The sequence below is a fragment of the Phocoena phocoena genome, chromosome 11 (assembly GCF_963924675.1).
Source record: "Phocoena phocoena chromosome 11, mPhoPho1.1, whole genome shotgun sequence".
Classification (NCBI taxonomy): Eukaryota; Metazoa; Chordata; class Mammalia; order Artiodactyla; family Phocoenidae; genus Phocoena; species Phocoena phocoena.
Window position 1 is genome coordinate 7,900,496 of NC_089229.1, and position 12,972 is coordinate 7,913,467.

The window sequence follows — 12,972 nt, forward strand, 5'->3', positions numbered from 1 at the left end:
CTGAATGGTGTGACTGTAGGACACCAGTGCCCTGAGGGCTCACATGGCTCCGGTAGATACATGGGCTCCTGGATAGGTAGGCAGGTGTTATGGAAGGTATGTACTGGCCACCCACAATCACTGATGGGTGGTTTTCAGTGTAGGGAAAGACCCTGGTGATTGGCTCAAAATATATAAGCATTACACAAAAATCTTATGATATTAGATAGATCTCAGGAAAAGTGCAGAGGGGAAGGACCTGGAGAGAAGCAGAGAATTTTCTCCATGTGCTAACTGGGATGCGTGGACATATGTAACCAAGATCTTTCTTTACATCTGAAAACTAAACTTGTCTGAGTCATTAATTCTACAGAATTAATGTTACTAAAGTTGCAGTAACATACAATCCAAAAACTCAATTTCCCAGATTTCTAGCTACATAAAACAAGAAAAGACCACATACACAACTACATACACTCATATAGCTGCTGCACTCCCCAGTGGAACACGTGTATAAATGTCCACACAGAGACCCCCAGAAAGCACACGTGCACAGAGGCCAACGTCCACCCTTTCTGAACCTAAGATGCATGTGGGCTACACTGAGGGTCAAGAGGCCTTATTGCATATCTGTTCGATGTCATTCATCTCTTTGGGACAATCTGCAGAAAGGATGAGAGGTGAGTCCTCTGTTACCACTACATCATCCTCAATTCGTACACCAAGACCACGGAACCTCACAGGGGCGTCTTTGTCATCCTCCGGAATATAAATACCTGAGAAGTAGAAAAAAGAATCAGAACATTCTATTCATAAATGGCAGTAACTGGATGATTTGGGGCAAGTAAGTTAACCTCTATAAAGTTGGGATCCTAACAGTACCTACCTAATAGAAATGTGGAGATTAAATGAGATAATATATATAAAAATGTCTGGTACATAAATGGTCAGTAAGTGTTGCCTATCATTACTAGAACTATTATTATAGTTATTTTGTATACTAGACTACAAGATCTATACAACTACAATAATGTTGATCATGATTCTGTCACATTCTAATGGTTCAAATGGGCCACTAAAGTTACTTAATTTATGAGTATGTCAATATATGCTGGGACCCAGTAGATTATATAAATGCATTCTTTCTCTGCCTAACAGTTCCGTGGAAAAAGGGTACTTTGCTAAAATAAAGACTTAAGGCATTTTAAAATGTATTTAAAAAACACTTACTTAGATATTATTAGCCTCAACAACCAGAAGCTGCACAAATACTCAAATAAGTCATAAATGTAACTGACGTGTACATGACGTAAAGAGAGAAAAAGGAAGACCTTAATGAACGTTTGAAAAATTCTAAGAAACCAAGGTTCCCTTTCAAATCATGAAGTCAGACAGACACCAGGTCTTTTCATATTAAAGAAACTGTAAACTTCCTTCTCTGTACTCACAGATGCTGTTCTGTGATAAGAAGAAAAAGACCAGCAAAGGAAAATGTAGTCGAAGTCTAAGGAAGCGTCAACTAGATTGGACTTAACAGTACGTAAGGTCACAGACAGCAACATATGCCCGGACTTAAAGGGTGGCATAAAAGATGTGTCCCAACTATAACTTACATAATTTAGAGGTGAAAACGCTTGAAATCTAAGATTGAGATCTGCTTTCATGACAGAAGCAGCATCGATGTTTAAAACTGACTGGTGGGGCTTCCCTGGTGGCGCAGTGGTTGAGAGTCCGCCTGCCGATGCATGGGACAGGGGTTCGTGCCCCGGTCCGGGAAGATCCCACATGCCGCGGAGCGGCTAGGCCCGTGAGCCATGGCCGCTGAGCCTGCGCGGCCGGAGCCCGTGCTCCTCAATGGGAGAGGCCACAGCAGTGAGAGGCCCGCGTACCGCAAAAAAAAAAAAAAAAAAAAAAGAGGAAAACAAAAACCTGACTGGTGATATCAATCTTACACTCCACCGTGGCCACCACTTTTCTACTGAATCCTGCCCAACATCCAGCATCATTCAAGCTGGAGAACCATTAGACTGCCAGCTCTCTCTGAAGCTTAGAAGAAAGGATCTGGATACTAAAAAGTGGAATAATGCAGGCAGTTCAATGCACAGGAGCTGCAACTGAGAACATGGGAGTCTAAGTGTCTCTGCAGAAAAGTTCCAGGGGCTTCACAAGTGTCAGCAGCCCACCAAGATGATGGGAAGGACTAGTACAAACTGGCCCTGGCAAAGGCAGGGTTAAAAAAAGATTTCTTTCTTAATATCTACTGATCGAAAGTATTCCCCATCTGTTGTTTATTGGAGAAGTCAAATTAAACAAATTGTGTGATGTGAAATAAAAAAGCTCAAGAAAAAATCTAAAAGAAAGTTCCCTTCTACTGGAGAGATTCTAATTTAATTACATTCGTTCAGGTAAAAATAAAGTGTTTACCTTTCTATCTAACACTAGAATTACATGTCCCAAGGGATCAGAGGTTGCTAGCACCTCCCCTTACCTGGCTCCACTGTGATTACCATACCAGGCTGCAGAGGGAGGGAGCGGGGCATGTCTGGAGTGTCGTGGACATCCATCCCGAGGTAATGGCCAACATGATGCGGGCAGTATTTTCGAGCAGCCTGGAAAAGATATTACCTCAGTGTTATTAGAGCAATGACCCCTTAAGGGGAAAGTTGGGCATATATAACGCCATGAGATATGTGTTAATACTGCCCCCTGCCCCCAGTTCTGCCACTTGTTTCACCTATCCTCGGGCTAATGCTTAAGAGACTTGAAAACTGCCACCTCTTGTATGCAATTCTGCCAACAGCGTTCTAACTAATCCACATTTCTATTCTTACAATTTAATATACTACACACATGCTAACTGGGGTAAGCCCAGTAATGACTACAGCAAATGAAAATCTCTTTTCTTGGGGGAGGGAAGATAATCGTGATAGAATAGTTCTCTTTTCAATGTTTGCATGTCCCTCTTAGGAAGGCTACTCTGGAGACTCTAAGTATCTCACAGCAACTTGTGGAGTAGGTATGAAACACCATGTAACACAGTAATTATTAGGCATTTACTAGCTTGGATATTTCTATCCGTTGATTAAAGATTTGTTGGCATGAATAGGAGGAATTTATAGCGTTTTTCCTATTGATAAAAGAAACCCTGGCAGCCTAAACTTGGAGCTAGGAGATGCCTTACTGGTCTGTCTCGTTTGACCACCTGGCATGGTCGCATACCATTTAATTTAAAGCTGAGGCTTTAAATTTTTACTGAACATCATCACATTTTGGATGCAGATGAAATTCACTAAACATGGCAACTGAGGATATTGTTAAAAGTCTCAACAATGTTACTGAAGCCAAGAAACACCCTCCCCTTCGACCTCTACCTTTTCAAAATCACTACAAAAGAATTAAGAGTTAACCTCTCCTCCGTTTTATGTCCTCTTCCACCCTGTCTGTACCAGACTTCATTTTGTTTTCTGAATTCTGAGCTAGTTACACAGTATGCAATGAACCGGATGTGCTGCCATCTTCTGGTAGAAATAAGTATTGCACCTTTTGCTTTAATCCATGTTCAAAAAAAGTCCCTCTTACTGGTGAAGAATCACCAACACCATTTCTAAATTTAATTAGTTTTACGTAGGATAAAAACTAAGCAGCATGTCAGGTGTTCTTAAGAAATGGGGTCAAAGGAAGTGAAGTACCTTGAAGGCATTATTTTCCTTAATGTTCTTCACGATCCCCAACTCTTTAAGCTTCTGTCCTATCAGTGTTAGCATCATGCTGTAGATGTTATCCAAGCTTGTTCCAGGGGAGCAGAGAGTCAGACAATCTTTCTGGACTTCTAGAACAGCTTCATAGAGTTCTGCCTGAGGTGCCGTGAACCTGGGGACAGGAAAACCCGAGAACTCGAATTTGGAACTCTCTAATATTGTAGGAAGTTTGCTTCTAAGTTTGATTAGAAAAACTCCAAGGCAATGATGATGGGGCATTGTTGATATTTAGTCAGTACCAGTATAGCATTAATGACAGGACCTCAATCATGCCTAGATGCTCAACAGGAAGAGCAATAACCCTTAAAGCTGGGGCAGCAACAACAATCTCTCCTTCAAACTGTCAGCTGACAGACACGGGGTGAGGTTAAAAGATGCACCCAGCCATGAATGCAGTCAGTGGGCCAGATCAGGCTTACTCTTGATCCTCTCCATTTTTTTTTTTACCATTAAAAAAACACAAACAAAAAACCAACCAAAAAAAAAAAAAAAAAACAGAGCCTAAGGATGCACTTATAGGCAAAGCAGATGTCATGGGATAAACTAATCAATACTTTGGCTATGGGACTTCCCTGGTGGCACAGTCGTTAAGAATCTGCCTGCCAATGCAGGGGACATGGGTTTGAGCCTGGTCCGCGAAGACCCCACATGCCGCGGAGCAATTAAACCCACATGCCACAACTACTGAGCCTGCGTTCTAGAGCCCGCAAGCCACAACTACTGAGTCCGCCTGCCGCAGCTACTGAAGCCCATGCACCTAGAGCCCGTGCTCCGCAACAAGAGAAGCCACCGCAAATGAGAAGCCCAAGCACTGCAACGAAAACTAGCTCCCGCTTGCCGCAACTAGAGAAAGCCCGCACACAGCAACCTGAAGACCCAACGCAGCCAAAAATAAAGTAAAATAAATTAATTTATAAAATAAGTAAATAAAATGTATTTGTTTAAAAAAAATACTTTGGCTACAAATAACTTACTAGTTTCCAGGTGTCCTTAGTATAATAATTTCTTCGTCAGTAATAGGGAAAAATGAGGGAAAAATACCAAGCTCGGGTGGTATATGATATGTATTTTTAATACATTTTTTAAAAAATTAACTTATTTTTGGCTGCATTGGGTCTTCGTTGCTGCATGCGGGCTTTCTCTAAGTTGCAGCAAATGGTGGCTACTCTTCGCTGTGGTGTGTGGGCTTCTCACTGCAGTGGCTTCTCTTACTGCGGAGCACAGGATCTAGGCGCTTGGGCTCAGTAGTCGTGGCGCACGGGCTTAGTTGCTCTGCGGCATGTGGGATCTTCCCAGACCAGGGCTCGAACCCATGTCCTCTGCATTGGCAGGCAGATTCTTAACCACTGTGCTACCAGGGAAGTCCCTATACATTGTTGATGGAATTGCAAATTAGTACAGCCAGTTAAATCAAAGGCCTTAAAGGTGCTCATAAAATTTAAGTTTGTAATTCTGCTCTAAGAAGCCATCCTGACAAAATATTTGAAATTCAAAAAAAGCTGAATATACAAAAATGTTCACTGTGATTTTAAAAATAATTATAAATGTCCCCTAATAAGAATGGTTAAAGTCAGCAAGGTAATGCTATAATGAAAACCTACACACCCATCTCCCAGGTTCAGCCATTATTAACACTGTTATGTTTGTCATTGATGAGTATAAACATGCTCCACCCCATCTCAGTATTACTGAACACTTTTTAACAATTCTTTTTCTAATGTAAATTTTATATACACTGAAATGTACAAATCTGAGCTCTACAATTCTGACAAATGGATGTGCTGGTGGTGATGAAGCTGGGGACACTGAACCCCCTAAATTCTGCTGAGTCATCTTTGCTAGGAGAAGCAGCCCTTCTACCCCAGTCTGAGGAGGCCAACCTTGTTTTTTTTTTTGCAGTACACGGGCCTCTCACTGTTGTGGCCTCTCCCGTTGCGGAGCACAGGCTCCGGACGCGCAGGCCCAGCGACCACGGCTCACAGGCCCAGCCTCTCCGCGGCATGTGGGATCTTCCCGGACGGGGGCACGAACCCGCGTCCCCTGCATCGGCAGGCAGACTCCCAACCACTGCGCCATCAGGGAAGCCCCCAACCTTGTTTTGACTGAGAACCTACAGGTATCTCCCCAGAGGCAGCTGCCTTGGTAGTTGCTTCTAGACCCACAACTAGATGTTACTCTCAGCAGGTCCCAAAAAGTTAGGTACAAAGTGTGACCCATGACGAGATGCACTATAATCCAAAAAGAACTGCATGATTTTTCCTATTTATATAGACAAAAATCTGGGAATATGTATAGAAATGGATGTTCATGTGTGGGCTAATGATGGAGGGAACATAAAGTTGGATCAGGCTGAATTTATTGATAGGGGTCCACTAAGGAGAGATTCTGGATTCAATGCTGAAGCTTGAGGGCTCAGAAAGGCTCTAACGGTTTATTTGGTTGGTTGGCTGAAACATGGATCAAAAGGTAGCCTGCACTACATAAATTCAAATACCAGAACTACTTTGCTATGTTGGAGAAAGAATTCTGCCTCAAGACTGCAACATCAGCTTTTGCTTGAGTTTCCAGCCTGCAGTTCTGCCCTCTGAAATTCAGAAATGCCAATCCCCATGATCACGTGAGCCAGTTCTTTAAAATCAATCGATCATCAACCAACCTACCTACCTAAATATGCATACATACATAATATATCCCACTGGCTGTTTCTCTGGAGAAATGAGATCCAGATCCATATCCCTATGACACACAACATTGCCATCCCCCCTGTGGAAGTTCCTCATGTCTATTTCTAATCAACACCCCTACCTCGAGAGGGAAACACTGTTCTGATTATTTTCACCTTAGTTTTGCCTATTCTAGCATGTCATATAAATGGAATCAGACAATATGTACTCTTTTGTGTTGAACTTCCTTCATTAAGAATAATGTCCATGGTGTTATTTTGATCAGTAGTTTGTTCCCTGTTTATTGCTGAGTGGTATTCCATTGTATGAATAGTCCACAATTTGTGTATTCATTCTCTTGCTGATGGACATTTAGGTCATTTCCAGTTTTTGGCTACTGTGAATAAAACTGTTATGAATATTCTTGTACAAGTCTTTTTGTTCCCGTTGCACTGCACCACTGCCAACACTTGGTATGGTTGGTCTCTTTAATTTCAACCATTCTAGTGGATGTGTAGAGGTTTAACATGCATTTTCCTCAATGACTAACAATGATGAATACACATATTTGTTCACATATTATCTCATTATCCTTTTGATATCTGTAGGATTTATTGTGATATCCTCTTTCCTGATCACACAGCTCCAGCAGATTCATGGGAGTAATGTTCTTTAAGTTCCCACCTAACGATCTGTACCCTTTATAGCTGAAAGTTTTTTTTGCTGCAGATAAAATCTTTGGCTCACACTTTTGTTCTCTGAGCATCTTCAATACATTACACTATTTTCTTCTTTCATAAAGCTTGGCTGATAACAATCTAGTTTCCTTTCCTTCCTTTCCTCCTTTTTTCTAAGTCCCCAAAAGAATTTTTCTTTTCCTTGCAGGTTCAGAATTTTACTAGACTATGTCTTGGTGTTGTTTTTTCCTGGGCTGATATTCTCAGGTATGCAGTGTGCTCTTTCTAAGGTAGTTTCAACATTTTTTTTTCAGGAAAATTTTAAATTATAGTTTTTAGTATTTGTTCTGTTCCCTTGCTTTGGTTTTCTTCTTCAGGGCTTCCTTCATGTGTATGTTCTAACTCTTTGCCTATTTTTAAAATTTAAAAAAAATTTTTGGCTGTGTTGGGTCTTTGTTGCTGCACATGGGCTTTCTCTAGTTGCAACAAGCAGGGGCTACTCTTCGTTGCAGGGCGTGGGCTTCTCATTTGCGGTGGCTTCTCTTGTTGCAGAGCACGGTCTCTAGGTGTGTGGGCTGCAGTAGTTGTGGCGCTCAGGCTCAGTAGTGTGGCTCGTGGGCTTTAGAGAACAGGCTCAGTAGCTGTGGTGCATGGGCTTGGTTGCTCTGCGGCATGTGGGATCTTCCCGGACCAGGGCTCGAACCTGTGTCCCCGGCATTGGCAGGCAGATTCTTTTTTTTTTTTTAATTGGTTTGACTTCTTTTTTTAAAAATAAATCTATTTATTTATTTATTTATTTTTGGCTGTGTTGGGTCTTCGTTGCTGCACATGGGCTTTCTCTAGTTGCGGGGAGCAGGGGCTACTCTTCTTTGTGGTGCACGGGCTTCTCACTGTGGTGGCTCCTCTTGTTGCAGAGCATGGGCCCTAGAGCGCAGGCTCGGTAGTTGTGGCACACGGGCTTCGTTGCTCCGTGGCATGTGGGATCTTCCCAGACCAGGGCTCGAACCCATGTCCCCTGCATTGGCAGGCGGATTCTTAACCACTGTGCCACCAGGGAAGCCCCTGAAATGCTTTTAAATTTATTTCTAATTCTTTTCTGAGTTTGTCACTTCATTACCTAGATTTTCTAATTCTGATATGTTGTTTTTTCATGTTTTGAATGATTTGCTTTAAAAATTTTTAGCTTGTTTTAAAACAAAAGGGCATTGTTTTGATCTATTTTGTAGTCATGTCTTTCTGGCATGCTTTCATTTCTGTAGGGATGTTATTCTGCTCCTTATTCTCCTTTTGCTTTTAATAACTTTTTATGAGATTTAACCTAGAAGCTTTTTTTTTTTTTGGCCGTGTTGGGCAGCATGCAGGGTCTTAGTTCCCTGACAAGGGATCAAACCTGCGCCCCCTACAGTGGAAGCATGGAGTCTTAACCACTGGACCTCCAGGGAAGTCCCCTAGATGCTTTTTTAATTGCTTATTTTATATGAAATTAATTTCCTGTACTTTTAGAATAAGGCAGGATTTATAAAAGATTTAACTTCAGAGTGTAATCTTCTGTTGTTTTGGTGTAGTGGTAAAAAACAAGGCAGCTTGTTTCAGATCTTTCCTTAGTTCTTCTCCCTCACTTAGGTTTTATTTATTTATTTGCTGCACTGCATGGCCCTTGGGATCTTTTCCCCCCGACCAGGGACTGAACCCCGGCCAAGGCAGTGAAAATGCCAAGTCCTAACTACTGGACTGCCAGGGGACTCCCTTTCTCCCCTCTTTGATTTGGATCATCTCATTCTTTCCTCTCTTTAGTTCCTAACCTGCTCAATTTCTGTTCTACCTCTAGCAGTTTACCTTAAGTGTGAGTCCCTGTCTTAGAAGGGAGCCCAGCACCTTCAGACTTTCTTGGGCCACTGGATTGGCAAATCCTTCCCGTTTTCAGCTTCTGTTCTGAAATTGGCTCATTATCCTGACTGTGAATAGCTGTTGGTTATTTTGGGGTTCTCCTGTTTTCAGGTCTGTCAGTTAGCCTCCCCCACCATTGCTGCTTCCTTCTCCTTCCACACAGATACTGATACCACCCAGGTCTTGTGGTTGTACATAGTATGTTCATAACTATTTGTATTTTGAGATTTTAAGGATACCCCATTACCTGGTGTTTGGGATACCAGTCACTACCTAGTTGTTCTATTCTTATTTGAAAATTTGGAAAGACTGAAAAACTATTATTTGCTGCCATCTCTCCAGAATCCCTGATTCTTTTTATAGTTTTTGGTTTCTTACTGAGATTCTCTGTCTGTTCACACATTACACTTATATCTTCCTTTAACTCCTTGAGCACAGCTATTGTTAGCTGCCTTAAAGTCCTCATCTGCTAATTGTAACATTAGGGTTATTTAGGATCTGTTTTTATTGACTATAATTTTATTGACTATGGGTCACATTTTCCTGATTCTTATGTCTAGTGATTTTTTAAAATGAACAGTAGAAGTTATGAATGATACAATGTAGAGATTCTAAAATTCTGTTATGTTCTTCTGAAGAGTGATTTTGTTAACTTGGCTGGATTCAAACTGCAAGCTCTGCTCTTAGTGGGAAGTAACTAAAGTCTCTGCTCAGTCCATTCAAATTCTGGCTGCCAGTATTTTGCTGAGCCTCCTGGGATCTCACCCTAGAATATAATGTAGTGATCAGCCAAGGATTTTGGAATATTTTATATGCAAATTTTGGACCTCACCCTTTTTTGCAGTACCCTCTCTTTCAGGATTTCCCATCGTTCTGGTTCCTTGCTAGTATCTAATTCTGTCCTTTAACACCTCAGGCCAACTAGGCTGTGGCTTCTTGCTGCCCAAGCTGTGTGAATTGGGGAGTTCCCTCAAGCAAAATACTCTAACCACTTAGACCTAACCCATTATAGCTCTTCTTTCAAGGACAGACTTATGCTGCTATTTCTACAGGCTTTTAGGAAGCTTTCTAGTGCCTTTAAATACTTGTTTTTAATATTTTGTCCAGATTCTATAATTGTTATCGGAGGGTTAATCTGGCCAAACTACTCTACCATAACCTAAATATTATCTTTGTACTCAGAAAATAAAAACTTAAATTTGTTTTCAAAAAATGTGTGTGCGCACATGTTAACTAGGTGTTTTTAGGTGCCTGATCCTTGATATGATTAATAAAAAACAGTCTTAGAAAATAATCAGGAGCTTTGTAAAGGCAGTTAATGTGTGCTAGAGGGAACCTGTATATTTCTTTAGTTCTTTATTCCAAATAGACCCATATTCTAACTCATACTCCTAAGAAGCAGTGGGATCTTTGGAAGCCCTACCTGCCATTGACAGGCCAGGTACGAGTGATGTCACTCACATAGCAAGAAGACTCACAACCTCCATCCAGCAGCACCATTTCCCCATCCTGGAACAAAAGTAAGACAGGTAAAAGTAGGTGACTTAACGACTGTCAGTTCTTTCTTCTTCTAATTTAAACTCTTCATGCCTTTCATTTTATAAAAAACAAAACAAAACAAAAACTCTACTTTAAAGGAGACTAATCTTCTCTGGTTCCTTCTCACAAGAAATAGTGTCTAAGTTTTTCATATGAATTCACACTGGCTCAAGAAAGATGGCACTGTAGAGTGGTTAAGTGCATTGGCTCTGGAACCAGAGTGCTGGGGTTTGAATTACTAGGTGTAAGCATTAGCATTTATGATTTATTAACATCATAAATATTACCAGTATCACTATTAATTAAAAAAATCCTATATAGGTTGTTATCCAGGACCTTTATTCAAATATAATTACCCGTAACCATTTAACTTTAGAATATCACTTTCCCTTCTGCTCTCCATCAAAATACATGTGGGGGGAAAACAAACAAACAAACCAACCCCAAACAAAAACCAAACCAAAAAAACCAAAAAACTCTGGGTACATCTCTCTTTTACTACTTGTCATGTTATACTGAAATTTTCTATTTATGCCCTTGAAGACAGGCCATATCTTATTCATATCTAAATAAGCACAGAACTTGGCACATAGTAGAATAATGGTCAAATAATTACATATATAATAATGGCAAGAAGAATGAATGTGGTTTTTCTTTCTGGAAACATGATAGAATAAATTTTAGGTAACAACTAGATCCTGGACAAAAATATATTTTATGAAATGTTGACATTACATCATATAAGAGACATCTTAAAGACTTTTTTTCTTGAATAAAAACAACCCAGAGGGGCTTCCCTGGTGGCGCAGTGGTTGAGAGTCCACCTGCCGATGCAGGGCACACGGGTTCGTGCCCCGGTCCGGGAATATCCCACATGCCACGGAGCAGCTGGGCCCGTAAGCCATGGCCGCTGAGCCTGCGCGTCCGGAGCCTGTGCTCCGCAATGGGAGAGGCCACAACAGTGAGAGGCCCGCGTAACGCAAAAAAAAAAAAAAAAAAATCAACCCAGAACTGAAACTAGAGCTGAGTAGTGATAAGATAAGTGTTACAGTATATAGGAAAGAAGGTGTTGCAAAGTGGGGAAGATGAAGTGGAGATTCCTGCATTAACCCAGGACACTCACAGGGGATAATAGGGCCCCAGGTCATTAGGACCCACTTCACTCTGGCAAAAGCATATGCAAATAACATTTAGAGGAAACAGCGCCCAAATTTGGGATTGCATAATTTCCCAAAAATAACAACAAGCAAATATGAGCTCACAACCAAAGGCTGTCAAGCACACGAGGCAGTAGGTCACTGTGAGTGAGAGTCAGCAGGAACAACAAATACCAAATTTAGATCTTCCAGAATTCCACACAATGGAGTTATGAGATACAGAATTGCTATTATGAAATCTTTAAAGGCATAAAAAATGGAATCACAAAGGATAACAAGCAACAAGAGACAATTGAGAATAACTGTGGATTTGAAGGGAACCAAATGGAAATAAAAACAACTGCTGAAATAAAATACTCAGTGTATGGCTGAAGTAGTAGGTTAGACAAATGAAGAGAAAATTTAGTTTCTTGGAAGACAGACCTACAAAAATCCCCTAGAGTATGACACAGACAGACAAGGCAAATGTAAACATGAAAGAAACATTAACTATTGAAAACAGAAAAGAGGTTTAACATACATCTAACTGAAGACCTTGAAGGAGTGAACAGAGAGAATGTAGGAGAGATGATATCTGGAGAAATAATGTCTGAGAATTTCCTAGAACTGATGAAGACATGAATCTACAGATTCAGGAAGCAGAGGTATCATAATGAGGACATGTAAAAATAAATTTGTATTTAGATATATAATAAAACTGAGAAATACCAAAGAAAAAGATATCTTAATGCAGCAAAAGCAAAAAGAAATTTCATAAAGGAATGATAATTATTATACTTTAAAATCAGCAACACTGAAAGTCAGAAGAAAGGAGTATAATCTATTAAAATTGATGACTGAAAATAACTGTCAATCTAGGATGGTTTTCCTCAGCACAGCCATCTTTCAAGAATGAGAATGAAATAAAGATGTTTTGGCTAAACAAAGTAGAAAAAGTTTATCAGCTACACACCTTCATCTAAAGGATGTTCTTCAGGTAGAAGGAAGGTGATCCCAGAAAGGCCATCTAAGATGCAAGAAGGAAAGATCAACATGCAGGTAAATCTAAACAAACTCTGTTAGAAGGGGGCTCTGCTTTGACCTATTCCTGACAGCTAGATGTAGCCGTGGTGAGCTCAGAGGCAGAACCACAGGGCAGCCTGCTGTCTCTGACTAGATCTCTGCCAGATGCCTACCAGCCGGTCCATGACAGAGTCCTTCCAGATGCCCCAACAGACCTCTGCATTTCTCACGGCTTCTTGATGACCCTGCCCGCTAAGTTGAAAAGTTTCAGATAACTGAAGCCAGACTATGACCTAGAAGTTTTCGACTA

The 12,972-nt window shown here is 40.9% G+C and overlaps 1 protein-coding gene across 1 annotated transcript in view; it reads right to left on the reverse strand.

The window, feature by feature from the left end:
* Positions 1-405: 405 nt before the first annotated feature.
* XPNPEP3 (X-prolyl aminopeptidase 3) overlaps positions 406-12,972 on the reverse strand; it is a 56,729-nt gene continuing 44,162 nt past the window's right edge. The window contains exons 7-10 of the mRNA XM_065887439.1: positions 10,388-10,473; positions 3,669-3,849; positions 2,468-2,588; positions 406-755 (exon numbers count right to left, since the gene is read on the reverse strand). Coding sequence (XP_065743511.1) covers positions 589-755; positions 2,468-2,588; positions 3,669-3,849; positions 10,388-10,473 — 555 coding nt within the window. The 3' untranslated portion in view covers positions 406-588. The remainder of the gene's footprint in view (positions 756-2,467; positions 2,589-3,668; positions 3,850-10,387; positions 10,474-12,972) is intronic.